General features: G+C 47.7%; 2 protein-coding genes across 4 annotated transcripts in view; one reads left to right on the forward strand and one right to left on the reverse strand.

Moving 5' to 3' along the window:
• Positions 1-2,367: 2,367 nt before the first annotated feature.
• Positions 2,368-3,799, forward strand: LOC311591464 (protein NYNRIN-like). Its single transcript, XM_084771075.1, has 2 exons — positions 2,368-2,775; positions 3,184-3,799. The coding sequence occupies exons 1-2, from the start codon at positions 2,398-2,400 to the stop codon at positions 3,433-3,435; spliced, it is 630 nt and encodes a 209-aa protein (XP_084627201.1). The 5' UTR covers positions 2,368-2,397; the 3' UTR covers positions 3,436-3,799.
• Positions 3,800-13,949: 10,150 nt separating this feature from the next.
• Positions 13,950-23,879, reverse strand: part of LOC311591462 (uncharacterized protein) — a 32,964-nt gene continuing 23,034 nt past the window's right edge. Inside the window, exons 1-4 of one of the 3 annotated variants that reach the window (XM_084771073.1) lie at positions 20,894-20,914; positions 20,730-20,804; positions 16,400-16,551; positions 13,950-15,246 (exon numbers count right to left, since the gene is read on the reverse strand). In XM_084771073.1, coding sequence (XP_084627199.1) covers positions 14,230-15,246; positions 16,400-16,551; positions 20,730-20,736 — 1,176 coding nt within the window. In that variant the 5' untranslated portion in view covers positions 20,737-20,804; positions 20,894-20,914 and the 3' untranslated portion in view covers positions 13,950-14,229. Of the gene's footprint in view, positions 15,271-16,399; positions 16,552-20,729; positions 20,805-20,893; positions 20,915-23,879 lie in introns of those variants that run through there. The other 2 variants (XM_084771072.1, XR_014777108.1) reach the window with 2 other exon arrangements.

Below are 23,879 nucleotides of genomic sequence, written 5' to 3' on the forward strand. Positions count from 1 at the left end.
GAAAGAAAGATCCAGCTTGCGACCGGTAAGGTCTTGCATTCTTTCCTACATGTCCCTGACTGCCCCTATCCTCTTCTGGGCAGAGACCTTCTGACTAAGTTAAAAGCGCAAATTTACTTTGAGGATGGGAAGGCCCATGTAACCGGGCCACAAGGGAAACCAATCCATGTCTTGGCCTTGGATGTGGAGGAAGAATATAGGCTCTACGAGGCTGAATCCGAAAAGCAGCCACCCTTAACATGGCTGGAGCATTTTCCCTCGGCCTGGGCTGAAACTGGTGGAATGGGGCTGGCATCTAACCAGCCCCCCCTGATGGTCACTCTAAAAGCTACGGCAACCCCAGTTTCTATAAAGCAGTATCCCATGTCTCAGGAAGCCTACCAAGGCATACGGCCCCATATTCAGAGATTGCTGGACCAAGGGATACTGGTGCCATGCCAATCCCCCTGGAACACCCCCTTACTTCCTGTTAAGAAGCCCGGGACTAATGACTATCGCCCTGTCCAGGACTTAAGGGAAGTTAATAGGCGGGTTGAGGACATCCACCCAACTGTGCCAAATCCCTATAACCTCCTGACCAGCCTGCCCCCATCACACATCTGGTATACAGTCCTAGATTTAAAGGATGCCTTCTTCAGCCTAAGGCTCCACCCGGACAGCCAACCCATCTTTGCCTTCGAATGGAAGGACCCAGAAAAGGGACTGTCCGGGCAGCTAACTTGGACTAGACTACCCCAAGGATTTAAAAACAGCCCTACCCTGTTCGATGAAGCCTTGCATAGAGACCTGGCGGACTTCCGAGTCCAACACCCAACCTTAATCTTGTTGCAATATGTTGATGACCTTTTATTGGCCGCCCAGACTGAGGATGATTGTCGGGCTGGGACAGAGGCCCTCTTGAAGACTCTTGGACACTTGGGATATCGGGCCTCATTTAAAAAGGCCCAAATCTGTCAGCCCCAGGTGACTTATTTGGGATACCAGATCAGAGAGGGGAAAAGGTGGCTAACCCAGGCAAGAAAGCAAGCAATCCTCCAGATCCCCGTGCCCAAGACCCAGAGACAACTCCGGGAATTCCTGGGTACAGCAGGCTTCTGCCGGCTCTGGATCCCAGGATTCGCAGAGATGGCAGCCCCTTTATACCCCCTCACCAAGCAAAGTACTCTCTTTACCTGGGAAGAACCCCAGCAGCAGGCATTCGATGCCATCAAAGAAGCCTTACTTTCCTCCCCAGCCCTGGGACTTCCAGACCTGACCAAACCCTTTGAACTGTACGTTGACGAAAGGTCTGGGTATGCAAAAGGAGTGCTCACGCAAAAGCTCGGGCCATGGCGGCGTCCCATCGCTTATCTATCCAAAAAGTTAGATCCAGTAGCCTCAGGATGGCCACCATGTCTCCGCATGGTGGCAGCAGTGGCCATCCTGGTCAAAGACTCTGGCAAGTTGACAATGGGACAGCCTCTCACCATCCTGGCTCCTCATGCCATGGAAGCCTTAATCAGGCAGCCGCCTGACAGATGGTTGTCTAATGCCCGGATGACCCATTATCAGACTCTTTTGCTGGACCCTGAAAAAGTCACTTTCGGACCCCCTGTGACTCTGAACCCTGCCTCCCTACTTCCCTCGCCCGAGCCCCCCGATAACCATGATTGTCTGCAGATACTGGCTGAGACTCACGGGACCCGCCCTGATCTAACCGACCAGCCCCTCCGGAATGCTGACTGCACCTGGTTTACGGACGGCAGCAGTTTCCTGGAAAATGGAGAACGGCGAGCAGGAGCCGCCGTAACAACCACCAAGGATGTAATTTGGTCCAGCCCTCTCCCCCCGGGGACATCAGCCCAGCGTGCCGAGCTGATAGCTCTGACCAAAGCACTGCAGCTGGCCAGCGGTAAACGCCTCAACGTATACACCGACAGCAGGTATGCCTTTGCCACAGCCCATATCCATGGAGAAATTTACCGGAGGAGGGGCCTACTGACCTCGGAGGGCAAAGAAATTAAAAATAAGACTGAGATACTGGCCCTGCTAAAAGCCCTACACTTGCCCCGTGAACTCAGCATCATACACTGCCCCGGGCACCAGAAAGGAACTTCCCTGGAGGCAGAGGGAAACAGGATGGCCGATAAAGCCGCTCGCTTGGCAGCACTCTCCGGGAAAAGGGCTAGCAAACTTCTGGTCACCGCCGACCAAACCTCCGAAGGCTCCCAGTCAGATTCCCAAGCCCGCCGAGGCTGGGAATACACGGAAAAAGACATTCACCTGCTACAGAAAATGGGGGCCACCTGTGCTACCCCTGATCAATGGACCTACCAGGGCAAGGTCGTGGCCCCGCTCAAGGCCACTGCCTACTTGATTGATTTTTTCCACAAGCTAACCCATCTGAGTGCACGGAAAATGAGCACACTCCTGAAGAGGGAAGAGACTGGATTATTCCTATTAGGAAAGGAGGAGGCCATCAAACGGGCAACAGACTCCTGCGTGGCCTGTGCCCAGGTCAACGCTAGTAAAAACCCTCTTGCGCAAGGGGCTAGACTGAGGGGGCACCGCCCCGGCACCCATTGGGAGATCGACTTCACTGAGATCAAGCCCGGTATGTATGGCTATAAGTACCTACTAGTTTTTATAGATACCTTCTCCGGATGGATTGAAGCCTTCCCCACCAAGCATGAGACAGCTAAGGTGGTCTCGAAGAAGCTCCTGGATGACATCTTTCCCCGGTACGGAATGCCCCAGGTAATAGGGTCGGACAACGGCCCCGCCTTCATCTCCCAGGTAAGTCAGTTGGTGGTCCAGCTATTGGGGATCGATTGGAAATTACATTGTGCCTACCGCCCCCAGAGTTCAGGTCAGGTAGAACGAGCTAATAGAACCATCAAGGAGACTTTAACTAAATTAACGCTTGCAACTGGCACTAGAGACTGGGTGACCCTCCTCCCCTTAGCATTATATCGTGCCCGTAACACCCCAGGGCCACACGGACTCACACCCTTTGAAATCATGTATGGCTCACCCCCTCCTATTGTTAATTTCCTAGATTCTGAAGTTGCCGATTATGCCAACAGTCCCTCCCTATGGGCCCACCTAAAGGCTCTACAGATGGTCCAGAAAGAGGTATGGAAACCTCTAGCAGCAGCATATAGAGAACAGCTTAACAAACCTTTGGTTCCTCACCCCTACCAGGTGGGGGACTCTGTATGGGTCAGACGACACAATTCCAAGACCCTGGAACCACGTTGGAAAGGACCCTACTCGGTTCTCCTGACCACTCCCACCGCACTCAAAGTAGACGGGATCGCCGCCTGGATCCACGCTTCCCACGTAAAGGCAGCTCAAACCAGCCCGGACAACCCGGCCCCCGGGGAACCAACTGAAGAGAGATGGCATCTCCAGCGGACTCCAAACCCGCTCAAGATAAGACTCACTCGTTCTTAATCCTCCTCTATATTGTCTTGTGGATCCCAGGGGCCTTAGCTGGCCCGCACGTGCCCAAGTCCCAAACCTGGGAAGTTCTAAACAACCAGGGAGATGTCATATGGTCCACTTCTGGAACTCACGCCCTATGGACTTGGTGGCCGGATTTGACCCCAGACCTCTGTAAAATGGCAGGCGAGTCACCTGTCTGGTTCCCTGGCCCTAATCTCCCTGAACTCAGTGAGACTTCATGCTCTAAGGACAGCCCTCCATCAGGCAACCTCCCCATCCGTATACCATCCGATCTGTATGGATGTTCAAATCATTACACCCGGACTAACCTCCGGTCTGCTGAGTTCTATGTATGTCCAGGGCAAGGTCAATCCCGACAGTTTAGACGTCAATGTGGAGGGATTACTAATTTCTATTGTGCTTCATGGGGATGCGAAACTACAGGCGAGGCCTCCTGGAACCCTTCCTCTAGCTGGGACTTAATTGTAGTAAAGAAAAATCACACCAATGACCCTAACTGCCCTCAACCTTGCTGGAATAGCTATTGCAACCCTTTGGTCATTAAGTTTACAGACAAAGGAAGACAAAATCGTCACTGGCTCCAGGGAAACAAGTGGGGACTGCGATTATATGCCCCGGGAAAAGACCCTGGATTGACTTTTATAATCAAATTATCCCTAACTACAGCTTCCACTCTGGCTATAGGCCCGAATCCCGTCCTCACTGAGCCGCGTCAGGCCCAGCCAAAACCACAGGTACTACCCCAACCCACACCATCAAGGTCATATTCAGTACCTGATTCCTCTCCTGTACCTAACTCCTCTCCTATGTCCACCCCCTACCCAGGGACAGGGGATCGCCTCCTGCAGGTCTTAGAAGGGGCCTTTTTAACCCTAAACTTTTCTGACCCTCGTAGAACCCAAGAATGCTGGCTGTGTTTGAGCTCAGCCCCACCTTATTACGAGGGAATTGCGGTAACAGGAAATTACTCCAATTACACCTCGGCCCCCTCAAGCTGCTCTCAGAACAGCAGACACAAGTTAACCCTACCCGAAGTTACTGGAAAAGGGCTCTGCTTAGGAAAAGTGCCCCACTCCCATCAGGCCCTATGCAACAAAACCCTCACGATCTATCCCGGCAAATATTGGCTCACCGGGCCTACTGGGACTCAATGGGCCTGCAACTCGGGACTAACCCCCTGTGTGTCAGCCACAGTGCTTAACCAAACCAGTGACTTCTGTGTTCTGGTCGAAGTCTGGCCCAGGGTTACCTACCATCACCCTAGTTATATATACTCTCATTATGAAGGAATGACCAGACATCCCAGAGAACCTGTCTCCCTCACCCTAGCCTTGTTGTTAGGTGGTCTCACCGTGGGAGGAATAGCTGCAGGAATAGGAACAGGAGCCACCGCCCTAGCTGAAACATACCAGTTCAGACAGCTCCAGCAGGCCATGCACACCGATCTTGTGGCATTAGAAGAATCTATATCGGCCCTAGAAAAATCATTAACCTCACTCTCTGAGGTGGTCCTCCAGAACAGGAGAGGACTGGACATTCTGTTCCTTCAAGAAGGTGGACTCTGTGCAGCTCTGAAGGAGGAATGCTGTTTCTATGCGGATCATACTGGGCTAGTCAGAGATAGTATGAGCAAATTAAGAGAGAGACTAAAGCAGAGACAGCGTCTCTTTGAGTCAGGCCAGTCATGGTACGAGAGATGGTTTAATGGGTCCCCCTGGTTTACCACCCTAATCTCCTCCCTGCTAGGACCAATTATTATTATACTCTTGATTCTCCTATTTGGACCCTGCATCCTCAACAGATTGGTCCAATTCATGAAAGATAGGTTATCCATAATCCAAGCGATGGTCCTCACCCAGCAATACCATCGCCTGAAGCAGGAAATGGAAACTGAAATAGAATGAAAGATTCCATTCTAGTTCATAGAAAAAGAGGGGAATGAAAGACCCCACTTCTAAATGTTGTTTAGTCAAGGCTTGCTATTTTGTAAATGATTCTATTTTGTAAGGCTTGTACAATGGTTAAGGGAGGTCACCTGAAAGGCTCAGTCAGACTGGAAAAATACCACCATGTCACAAGGCTCGCAGACGTCACAAGGTTCATGGTCACCCACCATTTCACAAGGTCTACACAAGCGGTTCTGGCCAAGTTATTGAAAAAACAGGATGTATGGTCAGTAAATAGGCTAGCCTAAACATTTCCTGATTCCAAAGCCCTAACCAGAGCTAAATCTAGCCGCATTAAGTTAGCCAATCAAGACCCTGTAACTATGCTTCTCGCTTCTGTAACCCCCGCTTCCTGCTTCTCACCCTATAAAAGGGTCTCCTCCCCTTCACTCGGCGCGCCAGTCATCCGATAGACTGTGTCGCCCGGGTACCCGTGTAATCAATAAAGCCTCTTGCATTTGCAACCGGACTTTGGTTTCGCTGGTTCTTGGGGAGGGTCTCCCTGACGAAGGACACTCCGTGAGGAGGGTCTTTCACTTTACCTAGGACCCTGAGGTGGGAAGAAAAATCCTAACCAGCGAGCGGGAGGCGTGGTGGCGCATGCTTTTAAGCCCGGCACTCAAGGAGGCAGAGGCACCTGGGTCATTGTGAGGTGGATGCCACCTGGTCTATAAATTGAGTTCCAGGACAGCCAAGGCTACAAACGGAGTCCATGCCTCATGGGGGGAAAAGGAAAGAAAAGAAAAAAGTGGATGTAGGCGGCTCATGACATGGTCAACCAAAAACAAAAACAACAACAACAACAACAAAAACCTCTTAGCCAAAAAGTTCTGTTTTTCAACGTGAAAACAATACCTAGGACTCCAGGTGTTACTTCATACAGCGAAATCGGGAGCCACTAAAATACAGCTCACCTGAGCCCCAACAAGTGTTAAAACAAAGTTACGAACGAGGCACAATGGTGTCGGCCTGGAATCCCAATATCGAGCAGGTGGAGGTAGAAGAACCAATTTGAGGCCTGCGTCACCAACACTGAATGTTTGAAGCCAGCCTGCTGCATGCGCCCCTGTTTCTAAAGTAACCCTGACAGCCAGGCCCTGCAGGGCTCACTTCCTGTTTTGTTTGTTTGGTTGGTTTTTTGTTTTGTTTTGTTTTGTTTTGTTTTTTGAGACAGGGTTTCTCTGTGTAGCGCTGGCTGTCCTGGACTCACTTTGTCTCCCTCTGACTCTTCCTCCTGAGTGCTGGGGTTAAAGGCTTCCACCACCATCACCTGACAAGTGTTAGGCTTCCTGAAACAGTGTCTCACTATACAGCCCTCCAAATGGCACCTGCAAATCGCCAGCCCTTGTCCTGCGCCTGAAGTCACTGTGAGTTTGAGGAACAGCAGAGCCTTGACAGTAGGTCCCAGGGGCTGGAGAGATGGCTCAGCGCTTAAGAGCACTGACTGCTCTTCCAGAGGTCCTGAGTTCAATTCCCAGCAACCACATGGTGGCTCACAACCATCCACAATGAGATCTGGCGCCCTCTTCTGGCCTGCAGGTGTACATGCAGGCAGAACACTGTATACATAATAAATAAATAGATATTTAAAAAAAGAAAGAAAGTAGATCCCAAACAACCCCAGAACTAAAGAAAGGCCGTCTCCTGAGAAACTGCTTTTCCCCTCAAGCAAATACACCTTGCTAAATCGATGGCTGAGACATACACCTAAGTGTACACACACATACACACACACACACACACACACACACACACACACACACACACACACACACAAATTTAAAACAGGAATGTTGAGACCCAGAGGGTGATTTTCCACTCTCTTTTTTTAAATTTTATTTTATTAATTTATTCATATTACTCTCAATGGTTATCCCCTCCCTTGTATCCTCCCATTTTCCCCTACTCCCCTCCCCTATGACTGTGACTGAGGGGGACCTCCTCCCCCTCTACATGCTCATAGGGTATCAAGTCTCTTCCTGGTAGCCTGCTGTCCTTCCTCTGAGTGCCACCAGGTCTCCCCATCCAGGGGATGTGGTTCATAGCAGCCTTATATTCATAACAGCCAGATCATGGAAACAGCCTAAGTGCCCCTCAGTAGAAGAATGGATAAAGAAACTGTGGTACATATACACTATGGAATACTACTCAGCTATCAAAAACAAGGAATTCCGAAAAGTTGTGGACAAATGGGTTGAACTAGAAATGATCATAATGAGTGAGTTAACCCAGAAGCAGAAAGAGGCAAATGGTATCTGCTCACTTATATCTGCATATTAGCCCAAGGGGCGTGTCCCACGAAAGCCTTCACTTACCAGAAGTTTCCACTCTTACCCTCAGCCTGCCCAGTGTGTCTGTGTCAAATCCCACCATGTCTCACCTCTATCTAGTTCTAGAGACAGTGGCAGAGCCTAGCGTGTTGCTGTGCTGGGAATCCCAGAAATGTTTTGTTCCCCCCGAACTCTTTATTTTTTTTAAACATATTTATTTATTTAATGTGTATGGATACTTTGTCTACATTACATGTACACACCAGAAAACAGCATCAGACAGTTGTCATGTGGGTGCTGGGAATTGAACTCAGGACCTTTGGAAGAGCAGTGAGTGCTCTTAATCACTGAGCCATCTCTCCAGCCCCCCCCCAACTCTTTAAAAAAGAATGTTTATATATTTATTTTATGTTTACTAATGCTTTAATTGCATATATATCTACATGCCAGAAGAGGTCATAAGACCCTATTATAGGTGTGTGTGTGTGTGTGTGTGTGTGTGTGTGTGTGTGTGTGTGTACACACGTGTGCGTATATAAGCCATCTATGTAACAAGGTATCTTTCCTTGAGGGGAAAGGCCCTTTCTCAGGACATGGCCTTTCTTGCTTTAGTGCTGCAGTAGTTCAGGATCTGCCTTCAAGGCTCTGCTGTTCCTCAAAGTCAAAGTGACTTCAGGCTTAGGACAGTGACTGGGGATTTGCAGGTGTCCCTTGGAGGGCTAGAACAGGACAGCAGGAAAGCTGACAGTGATGTGTCTCAGTCACTGTGTGTGCCTCTGGTGCTGTAGCAGGATAGCACAGGTTATGAACCCCCCACATTTTATGCAGGTGTTCCTCAACTAAGTAGCAATTTTTTTCTGTACTCTTTCTTTTGGGTCTGTGTGCCAGTTTTCCGCAGAGCTTCCTGCTCATCATGTTTTCTTTCCATCAGTATTTTCATGCGTTTGCGTGGGATGATTTAACCTGTTTCCATCCAGAGCAGTCATTACCTGGAAAGAATTCCCAGTCCCTGGCTTCCGGAACTGCATTGCCTGTCCAGCTAACTCCCTGCTGCAGGGGAGTTAGAAACACAACCGCCAAGCTCAGATGAAAGAGTAACGCCGTCCCTCCTGAGGAAAACAGAAACCTAGGGGTATTAGCCACTTCTCAGCACAAGCTGCTACTGCCTGTTTATCCATATAGACGTCTCTTCTTGCGTGCTCTATGGACCTATTTCCCCTTTTGAACAGGAATGTTTAGTGTGTGACACCTCTGCTAGCATCTGTAAATGAGAAGACACTCAAAAACCAACTCCATGCAGGAATATCAGCTGGGTATTGGGATCATGGCTCAGGTGCAGAGGATTTTCCTAGAGCCCACACTGATAGCCTGAGGGTGTGGCCCGGTGGTAGAGCACCTCTCTAGACTCCCCCAGTGAGGGGGAAGGGACATGGCTCAGTGGGGAGCCCCTGCCTAGACTCCCCGGTGAGGAGTTGGGGTTGTGGCTCAGTTGTAAGGGATCTGTGAGGGGCTGGGTTATATCTTCGTTATAGTATGCCCATGTCTAGTGTGCTGGAGACCCTACACTTTAGCCTCAGCAGAGGAGAAATTAATAGAAGGCAAGTGTCCCTTTTTAAAAAGATTTATTTATTATGTATACAGTGTTCTGCCTGTATGTAGGTCTGTACTCTAGATGGGGGGTGGGGGGGGCAGACACAAGATCTCACTATAGATGGTTGTGAGCTACCGTGTGGTTGCTGGGAATTGAACTCAGGACCTCTGGAAGAGCAGCCACAGTGCTTAAGCTCTCAGACATCTCTCCATCCCAAAGGCAAGTGTCTTGGTGAGTCTCTATTGCTGTGAAGAGACACCATGATCGATGCAGTTCTGACCAAAGAAAGCATTGAACTGGGCAAGGCTTAGTCTCATAGAGACCGGCTGTCTGCAAACTCAGCATGGAGAATGTGGAAGGGAGAATGCTCCCCATCCGGGGAAACCACCGTCACGGAAAAATTCCAGCTTTGACTATTCAGGTCTTTCCCCAAAGCCATGGATGTGTTTGTAGGTCACCACAGACCCTCTGATTCCGTCAGGCTCCATTAGGGAAAGAGACTTAGAAAATCTTTTGGCATAGTCATCCCCAGTTTCACGAATGTGTCTACGTCGTGACCATTTTCTGGAGGTCTCTGAGGTTTTGGAAGATCACCAATTAATTAATTTTTACGTTATCTATATAAAGAATCATATCTCTCTTAATCCTAGGACAAATACTCCTGTGCTGAATTAGACTAGATATTTAACCATGAGCAGACCAACTAACAATTAACTTGCTTTATTTGCTTATCCTAAACAGGTAGTAATAGCAACTTTAAACACACTGGAAGTAAACCTTGTACTATGAATGAGTTTTATGGGTACCTGGTTTTTTATATTTGTTGTGGCTATTTTCACCCTGCCCCTTTCTCCACATGGAATGGGCAGTTTTTCCTTCATTAGCCTTTGTGTTTGGGGACCTAACGCTGGTTGGCAATGTATCTTGTCATCTGCACAGTTCCTTCTGTCTCTTTGTGCTAGGCATGAGCACCACCTGTTCCCCATGACGGTGTCTCAGGTTTAAAGGGAGAAGCTGGCTTCTAAAGCATCCTGACACCTCACCTTAGTCAGCACCACACCGAGCACCGTGGACAGAATGCAGGAGGTGTAATTGCCTACACCAGCTCCTCCAGCTCTGCCTCCTGTCACAGCCAGGGTTCTGAGCACAGTTTCCATTTCTCGTCCTCCTCAGCTCCATCTCCTCCAAATCGGCTCTAACTCAGATGCCGACGGCAATCCCAAAAGCAGCGATGATCTCCACCATCCATGGTGTCCTGGAAAGTGACCGCACAGGCTCTCCTTTGAAATGAGGCCTCCATTTTCACACATTTACTTCCACGGTTGCCAGGTCTCCCATCTTTAACCAACATGGCCCCTGAGGAGCTCTTGGCCTTTAAACTTCACCCTTAAGGCCTTTGCTCGAGAACTGTTGCCGACCGCACATTTCTTGCTGAGATCCTTATTTATATGTGCAGACCATATGGGGAAGGAGAAAAGACCTTAGACAGTGCCAGGCCCTGGGCTGTCTGTGTCCTCAGGCATCAGCAGCTGTGTGGATGAGGACTCCTTGCCATGTTAGACATGGTCCCTCCCTCCCTCGTGGACCAATCAGCTGTGGTACACATGCCCTGGAGAAATTACCCTGGATTTTAGTCACATTGAGTGTTAGATTGTTTTCACCTGCCGAAACAAAATCCCACTTGATCTCCCTGTGGTACAAGTCTAACGCACAGTGCAGACACAGGAAGACTAGGACATTAACTCTTTGTGCTGGGAATCCTGCTGAACCACAAGACTGTGGTAAGGGAGACTGAGAGCCACGAGGTCTTATGTGCCCCTATGTTGCTCTACCGCTGTCACAGTGCTTGGTCCTGGCAGTCACTGGGCTGCTGAAAAGATAACTCATGGTGTCCCCAATGTCCTGCCTCACAGAGAGACTGAAAATGTCCATAAACCATCTCAATCTCTTGGGAGACAGGTGCTATGTAAAAACGGTGAGGTTTTTATTATAATTGTGTATAAGGATATTCTTGTCCTGTTTCTAAGCATTTCTGGGAAACTGTTTGACAGTGCACACCAATCTATTCAGGGTGGCTGCCCAAGATGGGTACCCTAAGGAAAAGCACATATTCCTGGTTTATGGACACCTGAAAAAGCATGTGGACATAGAGTGTATGTGAATATATAATTATATGTAAATTTCTGCTTCCTGATGTCCTAAACTGTGAAGAATTTTATGATATAGTAAACTTACACAAGAGGTGTCAAGGCCACAAACTAGGTGCATTTTACCAGCTGCTGCTGCTGTGTAGCCATCACTTTACAATGCTTGGATGGTAGAACACTGAGGTGTAATGCTCGATTTTTGTTTAAGCGACATTTAATGTCCAAGTGGGATGGACATTCCAATCCAGATTTCAGAAAAACCCATGGATTTTTTTGAATATTTATTCATTTATTTTATGTATAGGAGTGTTCTATCTGTATGCACACCTGCATGCCAGAAGAAGGCTTCAGAACCCAGTAGAGGTGGCTGTGAGCCACCATGTGGTTGCTGGGAATTGAACACAGGACCTCTGGAAGAGCAGACAGTGCTCCTAACTGCTGAGCCATTTCTCCAGCTCCACCCTCTTTTTTTTTTTTTTTTTTTTTTTTAGTTTTGGTTTTGGTTTTTTGAGACAGGGTTTCTCTATGATTCCTTGGCTTTCCTGGACTGGCTTTGTAGACCAGGCTGGCCTCGACTTTAAACTAATCTGCCTGCCTCTGCCTCCTGAATGCTGGGAAAAAAGGCGTGCGCCACCAAGCCTGTCAAACCCATGTATTTTAGAATACATCTTAGATATAAAAAAAACAACCCACAGCTGAAGGTAATATGTGTTGCAGAGTTTCTGCTTTCCTTTTGTGCTAATGACGGTGTTGCTGCTGCACCTTACCTGCCACAGATGGTTGGCAGATTTGGATTCTATGTAGAGGATGAAGTTTTGTTTAGGGAAACTTTCTTACCCTGTTGGCATGTCTGTGCCAAATCCACTTTTCTTTCTTTCCCTAAAACACACTGCAGGGATTTTTTTTTTCAAGGTTGAGTTAATATAATTAAAAAAAATCTTTTAGTGGCTGACCTGGCTACAGGCTTAGAGACCGTGCTAGGTGAGGTTGCCAAGGTTGAAGATTCATGAACATCCTTACTTTACCCTGGAAAATAACAATTAACACTGGGAGGCAGAAGCAGGTGGATCACTGTGAGTTCGAGACCAGCCTGGTCTAGAAAATCAGTCCAGGACAACCAAGGATACACAGAGAAATCCTGTCTTGAAAAACCTTAAAGACAAAGACAAAGAAAATGACAATTACTTGTATTCGGGGTAAAACTACTTTCTGTGTAGTGAGTGGATTATGTGAAAAGGTACAGACATTGAGAACACGCTGTAGTTTTCCAAGCCTGTTACTATTTTGACATGCACGCAGAAGGCCTTATTTTGTACTTTATCTTGGTGCTACAGGATGTGAATTTCTGGGGTACAGTTCAGAGAGCTTGAAAACGATGAAGGCTGTGGAAGAGGAAAGCCGATAGTGTCTGTGATACACTAGAGACCATAGCTGCTGCTTTACACTCAGTGGGTATGTACGTCACACGATATACAGCGTGGTTTGTGACTCCTTTACAGCCATTGCATTGTCCTTTTATATAAATTTTTTTTTTTTGCTTTTTTTTCTTTTTGCTTTTTTTGGTTTGTTCAAGACAGGGTTTCTCTGTGTAGCCTTGGTTGTCCTGGACTCACTTTGTAGACCAGGCTGGCCTCGAACTCACAGAGATCCACCTGCCTCGGCCTCCCGAGTACTGGGATTAAAGGCGTGCGCCACCACACCTGGCTCTTATATATTTTTTTCAAGGATGAACAAATGCATAGTTCTATTCTATTGGGGACAGGTTTTTTTTTTTTTTTTGGAGTAACACTGAAAACCCCCAGGATTAGGCTGATCCTTCATTTCTGCCTTTTACATAAGTGTCTTTATAACATGTATCTTTAAAGTGGTTGATACAGCACATCGCTGGGCCCTTTCCAGAACTAGCTGACAGGCATCTTGTATCCAGACAGCCCTGAGTTTTGTTCCTTCCTCCATTTTGCCTGCCTGTGCTTTAGTGTTCCATCCCTTGGCTTTCTCTCCTCTCTCTCCCTGATCTTCTGTAGAGAAAGCACAGAAAACCAAGATAACCTTTAACCACCACACAACCTGGTCCATGACAGCAACCAAACCAAAGTCAAAGAAAGTCCAAGTGTCCTGTGCCATGGCACCTTGGAGAGAGACCATAGCAGTCCCTGTTTCTTCATTTAGATGGCTAATTCCATTCCCCACCTCCATCTAGAAGATTCCTTGCCTCCCAGTTCCTGTTTTCTAACCACGCCGCCTCTGGAGCCACCATTGCTCTGTGAGAGTCAAGCCAGAAGCAGCAGCCAAGCTGGGTGTGTTAAGTCCTTTCCCTTTATCTCCCATGTGCCCACAGGAAGCTGCCTTTGTCTGTGGGTGAGAAGAGGAGTCTCTCTTAAAGAGACGTGTGGGAGACAGTTTTTCATTCAAAAGTATTTCGGTTTTAAGCTTGGGCACTTTGACTAAGAACCTTCCTTTCACACAAGATTTCTCAGACTTAGATTCAATCCCCATATTTTGCCACTTTTTTATTACCATGAAAAGTTAGTATCGAGTCCAATAATCAATAAATCCTCCTTTATTTGTTAATCAGTAATATCCCCCCAAATAATCCCACATCGAGACAACGATTCCTTTAAAGTTGAGCACAAAGGTGACCATGATAATGAACCTATTACGCACTGTCAGGTGCTCTTCCTCCCAGGCCAGGTAGCAGGCACTGGCTTTATTCTCTTCGCTGGACCCTGTCCTTCCTCTTCCTTTGCTTCTCCTTCTCCTTGAGTGTCAGGTGCTGTGATCTCACGCTCTTCCACTTGCTTGCATAGTCCTCCTCTACATCTCTTAGCCTACTTGGGAGAAGCTACTATATTTGGTGCAGCCTGGCTGGAAGATGCATCCATGGCTGGCACGGTCTGGTCGGATGATGCATCCATAACTGGCACGGTCTGGTCGGATGATGCATCCATGGCTGGCACGGTCTGGTCGGATGATGCATCCATGGCTGGCACTGTCTGGTCGGATGATGCATCCATGGCTGGCACTGTCTGGTCGGATGATGCATCCCTGACTGGCATGGTCTGGTCGGATGATGCATCCATGGCTGGCACTGTCTGGTCGGATGATGCATCCATAACTGGCACGGTCTGGTCGGATGATGCATCCATGGCTGGCACTGTCTGGTGGGATAATGCATCCATGGCTGGCACTGTCTGGTCGGATGATGCATCCATGACTGGCATGGCCTGGTTGGATGATGCATCCATGGCTGGCATGGGCTGGTCGGATGATGCATCCAATACTGGCACGGTCTGATCGGATGATGCATCCATGGCTGGCATGGTCTGGTCGGATGATGCATCCATGGCTGGCATGACCTGGCTGGAAGATGCATCCATGACTGGCATGGGCTGGTCGGATGATGCATCCATGGCTGGCACGGTCTGGTCGGATGATGCATCCATGACTGGCATGGCCTGGCTGGAAGATGCATCCATGGCTGGCATGGGCTGGTCGGATGATGCATCCATGGCTGGCACGGTCTGGTCTGATGATGCATCCATGGCCGGCACGGTCTGGTCGGATGACGCATCCATGGCTGGCATGGCCTGGTTGGATAATGCATCCATGGCTGGCATGGCCTGGCTGGATGATGCATCCATGGCTGGCATGGCCTGGCTGGATGATATATTCATAACCGGCATGGCCTGGCTGGTTGGTGCTCGTCTCATTTGCCTGGCCTGGCGGCATGATGCACACCTCTGTGGGAAGGCGAGGTTGTGTGATGCTCCTCCCATTTCAGTCACCACAGTGAACGCTACCAGAGACGCCATACATTCATCACATCCTCTCCAGGACAGCGCTTCCTCTTGAAGACAATCAAACCACATCTGAAAAGAAAGGGCAGTGTTTGATATTTTTTTGAAATCATTCATATTCTAAAGGTGCTTAATCTATATATTTAATATGCACAGGATGACAGATATGGTTTTGGTTTTGCTTTTCGATCCAAGATTTCTCTGTGTTACCCCGGCTGTTATAGAATTCACTCTGTAGGCCAAGGCGGTCAAAGATACACTGAGAAAACCTGTCTCAAAAAACATAAAAAGGAACAAAAAAGACAAGAAGGAAGGAAGAAAAAGCCATTTAGCCCTGTGAGCTTAGAGCCAGGCCTACATTCACAACGGAGATCTTGTATTTATAACCCTCTAGGGAGCCTTAGTTTATAACAAAAAGTGAGTGGTTGTGAAAATAAACCACCCATTCCTTTGTAGAATCCATTCTTGAACAATACCTCTGTCAGTAACAGGACGTGTTTAAAGAAAACACAGTGCAAGGAACAACAGCCCTCACCATTCATCCAAGCACCGAGATCCCAGAGGAAGAAGTAACACTATCAATTTGAGGCCATCCTAGTCTACATAGTGAATCCCAAGACAACCAAGGCTACACACAGAAACTCTGTCCCAAAAAAATAGAAGAAGAGCCGGGCGTGGTGGCGCAGGCCTTTAATCCCTGCACTTGGGAGACAGAGGCAGGTGGAGCTCTGTGAGGCCAGCCTGGTCTACAAAGTGAGTCCAGGACAGCCCAGGCTAACACAGAGAGATCCTGTCTCAAAAACAAAAAAAAAAGAAGAAGAAGAAGAAGAAGAAGAAGAAGAAGAAGAAGAAGAAGAAGAAGAGAAGAAAAGCGAGCAGCCTTGGATATGTCAGCTGTTCTCTCATGAAAGCAAAAGGCAGTGGAACTCGAGAGATGGCTTGGTGGTTAAGCGCACTTGCTGTTCTCACAGAAAACCCGGGTTCCATTCCCAGCACCCAACACCTGCAACTCCGCCTCCATGGGACACGACAGCCTCCTCTAGCGTCCTCAGGCACCAGGCATGTTTGCTGCACATACAGAGAAGAAGGTGTGCACACATACACATGAATCATTTTAAAACATTAAGAGACAAGAACAAAACAAAGCCCACAGGAAACCCTGGACTAAGTGACGACCCTGAGAGACGCTCCATACACAAACCTGCACCATGGTGACATCAAGGTGGAGCCTTGATGCCAATTCCTGAATTTCCTCATTATCTGGAACCATGTTCCTGCGGAAGGCATGTTCCAGTGCTCTGAGTTGTTCATCACTTAATATGAAAGAGAATTCCAGAGTATATTGGAGCTGGCCTGTGGAGGGAAGAGGCAAGAGCACTTTCATTCTTAAATCGTTTACTATGCAAAGCTAAACCGTAGCCACCACCTTACATTGATATTTGTTAATGTTGTTGGGTTTTGTTTCGGTTTTGGTTGGTTTGGTTTTTTGTTTTTTTGTTTTTTTTGTATGACAGCGTTCTCTGTGTAGCCCTGCTTGTTCTGTGGACCAGGCTTGGGAAAGTTGTTTTTTCTCTCCTGAGCTGTGGCATGAGATGCGAGCTGTACACAAGCTTTAGGAGCACATGGCTTGGGCGGGTCCCAGAAAGTTTATATATAACTACCCCAAGCCTAGGCTGGAAGCTTCGAGCCTCCAAACAGTCTCACCTTCTGCACACCCTGACCTTGAAGGCTGCAGCTTTCATCCTCCATTTGCTAAGCTAAACCTACAATGTTTTCAGCCTCTGAGACTTATTGCTGAATAAACTCACCCTTTCTGATTCTTTCTGACTTGCTCTTGCACAGGCTGCTCTGGGTTCTTGTGAAAATTGGTCATACCTTACTTCTGACTTGTGGTGAGTGCAAACATGTTTTTGGTTTGATCCCAAGTGTGGGATGTGAAACAGGCTTGTGAGAATGTGTGTTGTGTGTGTGTCCCCTGGAACCAGACTTGTCAGAGAACAGGTGTTGTTTGTCCATTACCAGAGGAGTGACCTCTTGTGGGCCCATGGTCTTTGCCAAATGAAAAACATACCAGTGTACACACACACACACACACACACACACACACACACACACACTCACATGAAAAAGAGCCTGGGCTCTTTTGGATTTTGGTGGTGGCTGTTTAATGTTCCAATTAAAAATGTTCTTAGAAATACAAAAGCCACCCTAAATCCAATTCCACTGAGGTTTGGACACCCACATTGAGCTGAGTGAGGTAGTACATACCTTGAATTCCTGCACTAGGGGAGGCAGAGGCAGGTGGATATCTTTGAATTGGAGGCCAGACTGGTCAAAGAAACTGTTCCAGCATAGAGAAGGCAGCGCACAGAAACCCAGTTCTCAGAAAGAAAGAAAGAAAGAAAGAAGGAAAGAGAAAAGAAAACCCGCCCTGGTCAGCTGGTGTAGACCACACCTTTAATCTCTTCATGCTGAAGCCAGAGGCAGACAGATGTGTTGGAATTCTGTGTGACCACTCTGTAGTTCCAGCTGACCTGGAACTCACCCGGACCTTCCTGCCTCTGCATCACAAGCACCAGAATTAAAAATATATACCACCACTCCCTATTAATAATCTGAAAGAAAGAAAGAAAGAAAGAAGGAAGGAAGGAAGAACACAGCCTTGTGAGGACTGGAAGAAGGACCCTCATGTTTACAATATCAAAGGAAATGTAAATTAGTGTGACCACTCAAGAAACCAGTATGGAAGTTCCTCAGGACATGAAATTTGAATTCCCATATGATCCAGCTGTCCCATCCTTCAGCATATATCCAAAAGAACCACATAGATGCCAGAGGGTTCCAATTGGACTGTGGCCTTATTCACCAATCTGGCCTCAAACTCAGAGATTTGCCTGCTTCTGCCTCCCAAGTGCTGGGATTAAAGGCTTGTGCCACCACCACCTGGCTAAATATATTTTTAAGGGTACATTGACTATCTCATGGGACTGTAGAGATGGCTCTGTGGCTAAGAGGCCTGGCTGCTCTTACAGATGACCTCAGTTCTGTCCCCAGCTCCCACATAAGCCTGTTCACAACATTTAGCTCCAAGGGCCCCAGTATAGATCGTATTCTGCTCTTGGAAAGGAGTCACGTGTGGTTCCCAGCACCCATGACTTCTGACTCGGGGATCCCTAACCCTCTTCTGGTCTCCAGGAACACTCAGAATACAGCCCCCCCCACACACACACATTAAAATGTCCAAATACTATTAATTTTGTTATATAAAATAGAGGGAACTGGGGAGTGTCACAATGTGGGAGGGTCCTCAGAACCTATATACACACGGATACAGTGTGTGGATCCATGTGTGGCCCAAGCACTTCTAGACATGAGAGGTGGAGGCCGAAGAACTGACAACTCTCAGGCTGGCTATCGTGATGTACACAGCAGCAAACCAGACACCGTTTCTCAAACAGGTAGAAGCCAAAGACTGACACTCACAGCACTACACACACACACACACACAAAACACACACACACACACACACACACACACACACTGTTGAAGATTTTTTTCAGTTAAAACATTAATAAAGAGAAAGTATGATCAAGTCAAAAGAAACATGATAAAAATAGACCTGCAGAGATGGCAGATTTCTGTGTGTTTGAGGCCAGCCTGGTCTACAAAGTGTGTCCACATTAGCCAAGACTACACAGAGAGACCCTGTCTCAAGAAAAAGAGGAAGAAAATGAAAGAAAGAAAGAAAGAAAGAAAGAAAGAAAAAGTACCAGGACACTCAGGGCTACACAGAAACTGTCTCCCCCACATCAATACAAGGAAAGAGAAAGAAAGAAAGAAAGAAAACAGTGGGACCACTCCAGAAACCACTATGGATTTACTCAGAAAGTAAAATTAGAATTATCATCTGATCCATGGGTACCACCCCTCAGCATGTATCTGGAAACACTGAAATCAGAAGGCCAGAGGGCACCTGAGCACACATGTTGACTGTGGCACTGAAATCAGAAGGCCAGACAGTTACCTGAGCACACATGTTGACTGTGGCCTTACTCACAGCAGCCAAGAGGCGGAATCGGCCTAGATGTCCATCAGTGAGTCAGGGGATGAACAAACTGAGGTCTATCGCACTGGGAAGCTGTATTCAGTGACAAGGCAGAGCAAACTGTGGTGTGTGCAGGCAACAGGGTGGACCTGGAGACCATTCTGTTCAGCTAATTAAGCCAGACTCACAAAGCCCACATTCCTCTCCACTGAGGCAGGTAAACTAACAATAATAATAAATTAGCAGGGCATTGTGGTAACTTAAAAGTTAACCTCAGCACTCAGGAAGCAGAGGCAGGTGAATCTATGCAAGTTTGAAGAGACAGGTGTGGTGGAGCATGCCTTTAATCCCAGCACTCAGGAGGCAGAGGAAGGCAGATTTCTGTGTGTTTGAGGCCAGCCTGGTCTACAAAGTGTGTCCACATCAGCCAAGAGTACACAGAGAAAACCCTGTCTCAAGAAAAAGAGGAAGAAAGAAAGAAAGAAAGAAAGAAAGAAAGAAAGAAAGAAAGAAAGAAAGGGCTAGTGTAGTCTACAAAAAAGTACCAGGACACTCAGGGCTACACAGAAACTGTCTCCCCCACATCAATACAGGGAAAGAGAAAGAAAGAAAAAAAAGAAAGGTTGGAGAACTATTAAAGAGAGGTGGACGGTGTCTTGAATACTTTAACTAAGAAGAAAATATGATCCAATGTGCATAAAAACATCAAACTCATTATTTTCTACAATTAATAGATGCCAACAGCTATTACAACTGTTCTTAAAATTGCGATGCAGGAGATGGAAAAATGTGTGTGTGCGTGTGCGTGTGCGTGTGCGTGTGCGTGTGTGTGTGTGTGTGTACTGGGATAGGGTTTCTTTCTGTAGCCCTGGCTGTCCTGGAACCAGCTCTGCAGACCAGCCTGGCCTCAAACACAGGGATCTGCATCCGTCGCCTTGGGAGTGCTGGGATTAGAGGCATGTGCTACCACCTGGACAAATGTACTTTTTTATGATTTTATGTGACTGTAGAGATGACTCTGCAGTTTAGAGCCCTTGCTGCTCTTACAGAGGACCCCAATTCTTCTCCCAGCACCCACATGAGCCAGTCCACAACCTTAGCTCTAAGAGGACCAGTATAGATCTCACCTTGTCCTTGCAAAGAAGTTCAGTGTGGGTCCCAGCACCCAAGATTCTGACGCAGGGATCCCTCGCCCTCATCTGGTCTCCAGGAACACGCGAGATCCCACACCCACAGACACATAACCGGTGGTTAGTTCAAATAATGAAAAGCCGCCTGCAGCGTGGCTCAGCGGTGCAATCCTTACACAGGAAACCAAAGAAACCGAAAGTGACAACACAGTACCACAAGATTGGAAAGATGGGGAGAAAGCAATCTGTAGCCCCGTGGGATCTCGCTGTGGAACCCCGAGAGAATTTGGACACTTCCCGTGCTGGACCAGCCTCAGCCTTCTGCACCCAAGCCTGGCCCCTGCCCATGACTCACCTGACATCGCGTCTCTCTGACTGGGTCAGTCCTTTGCTTCGGAACCCCGAGACTGTGCCGTCAGAGACGCAGGACCTGTAATTTTAAAAAAATTATATCTCAGTCATCAGGCCCCAACTCCAACCCTCCCTAATGCAGGAGCAATAATCCTTTTCAGTACTCACCGTACAAAATACCTGTTCCTTACCTAGGACCCTGAGGTGGGAAGAAAAATCCTAACCAGCAAGCGGGAGGCGTGGTGGCGCATGCTTTGAAGCCCGGCACTCAAGGAGGCAGAGGCACCTGGGTCATTGGGAGGTGGATGCCACCTGGTCTACAAATTGAGTTCCAGGACAGCCAAGGCTACAAATGGAGTCCATGCCTCATGGGGGGAAAAGTAAGGGGGAAAAAAGGAAAGAAAAGAAAAAATGGATGTAGGCGGCTCATGACATGGTCAACCAAAAAAACAACAACAACAACAATAAAAAGCTCTTAGCCAAAAAGTTCTGTTTTTCAACATGAAAACAACACCTAGGAATCCAGGTGTTACTTCATACAGGGAAATCGGGAGCCACTAAAATACACCTCACCTGAGCCCCAGCAAGAGTTAAAACAAAGTTACAAAGGAGGCACAGTGGTGTTGGCCTGGAATCCTAATATCTAGCAGGTGGAGGTAGAAGAACCAGTTTGAGGCCAGCGTCACCAACACTGAATGTTTGAAGCCAGCCTGCTACATGCTCCCCTGTTTCTAAAGTAACCCTGACAGCCAGGCCCTGCAGGGCTCACTTCCTGTTTTGTTTGTTTGTTTGGTTTTGGTTTTTTTGAGACAGGGTCTCTCTGTGTAGCACTGGCTGTCCTGGATTCACTATGTAGACCAGGCTGGCCTCGAACTCACTTCTAATGCCAGCACTTGAGAGGCAGATGCAGAGGAATCTCTGTGTATTCCAAGCAGAATTGGTCTACATACAGAATTCCAGGACAGACAGCCGTACATGAGACTCTATTTTAAAAAAACCACAAGCATACATACCTAAGTATATAAAACATACATACATATGTACACACACAGAGATACATACAAATTTATCCACATATCAAGTAGATGAACAGGTGCCCAGATAATATATGTTTCAAGAATCTGAAATCTGGTTTCCCACAGTCCTGTCTCCCAGGAACTCAGCCACAGGCACAGGAAGATGCAGGGACTGCCTCTGCAGCCTTGAACACAGCCATGGGAGGACCCTTTGGTACAGATTTTGGCAATGGCAACTAATATCCCAAAGACAGAAATGATGGTGGAATTCAGAATGCTTCCCCCACAGCCTGTGGACCCAGGGCAGCGGTTGCTGAGATGGGGAGGCAATCTAGTGGGCACAGCCACAGGGGCCCCAAGAGACCTTTTACTTGGGAAAACTGAAGCCCATGATGATTCACCTCAGTCTCTGGCAGCTCCACCAGCTGCTACTTTCTATGTGTATCTGAGTCTCTGTGTGTGTCCTGTGTTCTGGTGCCCACAGAGGGCACGGGATCCCCTGGGATTGAATTTACAAGCCACCGTGAGCCACCATGTGGATGCTGGGATCCAAATCAGGGTCTTCTTACAGAGCTGCAGGCTCTACACACATGTCACCCAAAACAACAGGTTTTGTTTGTTTGTTTGGGCTTTTTTATTTTTAAAGCAGATGGTTTCTCTGTGTACTTCTGGATGTCCTAGAATTACCTTTGTAGACCAGGCTGGCCTCAGCCTCACAGAGGTCCCCCTGACTCTTCCTCCTGAGTGCTGGCACTAAAGGTTTCCACCACCATCACCTGACAAGTGTTAGGCTTCCTGAAACAGGGTCTCACTACACAGCCCTCCAAATGGGACCTGCAAATCGCCATTCATTGTCCTGAGCCTGAAGTCACTGTAACTTTGAGGAACAGCAGAGCCTTGAAAGTAGATCTCAAACAAGCCCAGAACTAAAGAAAGAAAGGCCATCTCCTGAGAAACTGCTTTTCCCTGGAAGGAAATACACGTTGCTAAACTGATGAATCATATAAACACTGAAGTGCACGCACACACACACACACACACACACTGAAAACTTTAAAACTAGTATGTTGATACCCAGAGGGTGGGTTTCCACCTTTGAGCTCAGGCTGCCCAATGTGTCTTTGTTAAATCCCAGCCTCACCTCTATTTAGTGTCTAGAGACAGTGGTAGAGCCTACTATGTTGTGCTGGGACTCTTAACAAAAGAATGTTTATATATTTATTTTATGTTTATGAATGCTGTAATTGCATGGATATCTGCATCCCAGAAGAGGTCCTAAGACCCTATTATAGATGTGTGTGTGTGTGTGTGTGTATGTGTGTGTCTGTGTGTGTGTGTGTGTGGGTACACAAGTACATATATAAGCCATCTATGTAACAAGGTGTATTTCCTTGAGGGGAAAGGCCGTTTCTCAGTACATGGCCTTTCTTGCTTTAGTGCTGCACTAGTTCCATATCTGCCTTCAAGGCTCTGTTTAGGGGCAGAGGATTTTCCTAGATCCCACACTGACAGCCTGGGGGCGTGGCTCAGTGGTAGAGCACCTCCCTAGACTCCCCCAGTGAGGGGGAAGGGACATGGCTCAGTGGGGAGCCCCTTCCTAGACTCCCCGGTGAGGAGTTGGGGTTGTGGCTCAGTGATAGGGCCCTGTGAGGGGCTGGGGTTATATCTCCACAATAGCATACCCAGCCTAGTATGCTGGAGACTCTACACCTTAGCCTCAGCAGAGGAGAAATTAATAGAAGGCTGGGATTAAAGGCTGTGCCATCATGTCCTGCAAACCCATGGATTTTAGAATAAAACCTTGATAAACTCTGCAGCTGAGGGTAATACATGTTCCAGAGTTTCAGCTTTCCACGTGTGCTAATGACGGTGATGCTGAGGCCCCTTACCTGCCACAGGTGGTTGGCAGATTTGGATTCTATGTGGAGGATAAAGTTTTGTTTAGGGAAACCTTGTTACCCTCTTAACATGTCTGTGCCAAGTCCACTTTTTTTTTCTTTCCCTAAATCACACTATAGCAAATGAGTATCTGTGATACAGTTAAGAGAGCTTGAAAAAGATGTGCAGTGGTGGCACACACCTTTAATCCCAGCACTCCGGAGGCAGAGGCAGGCGGATCGCTGTGAGTTTGAGGCCAG

The sequence above is a fragment of the Acomys minous genome, assembly GCF_964271855.1.
Source record: "Acomys minous genome assembly, chromosome: 20".
In the NCBI taxonomy this organism is placed as follows: Eukaryota; Metazoa; Chordata; class Mammalia; order Rodentia; family Muridae; genus Acomys; species Acomys minous.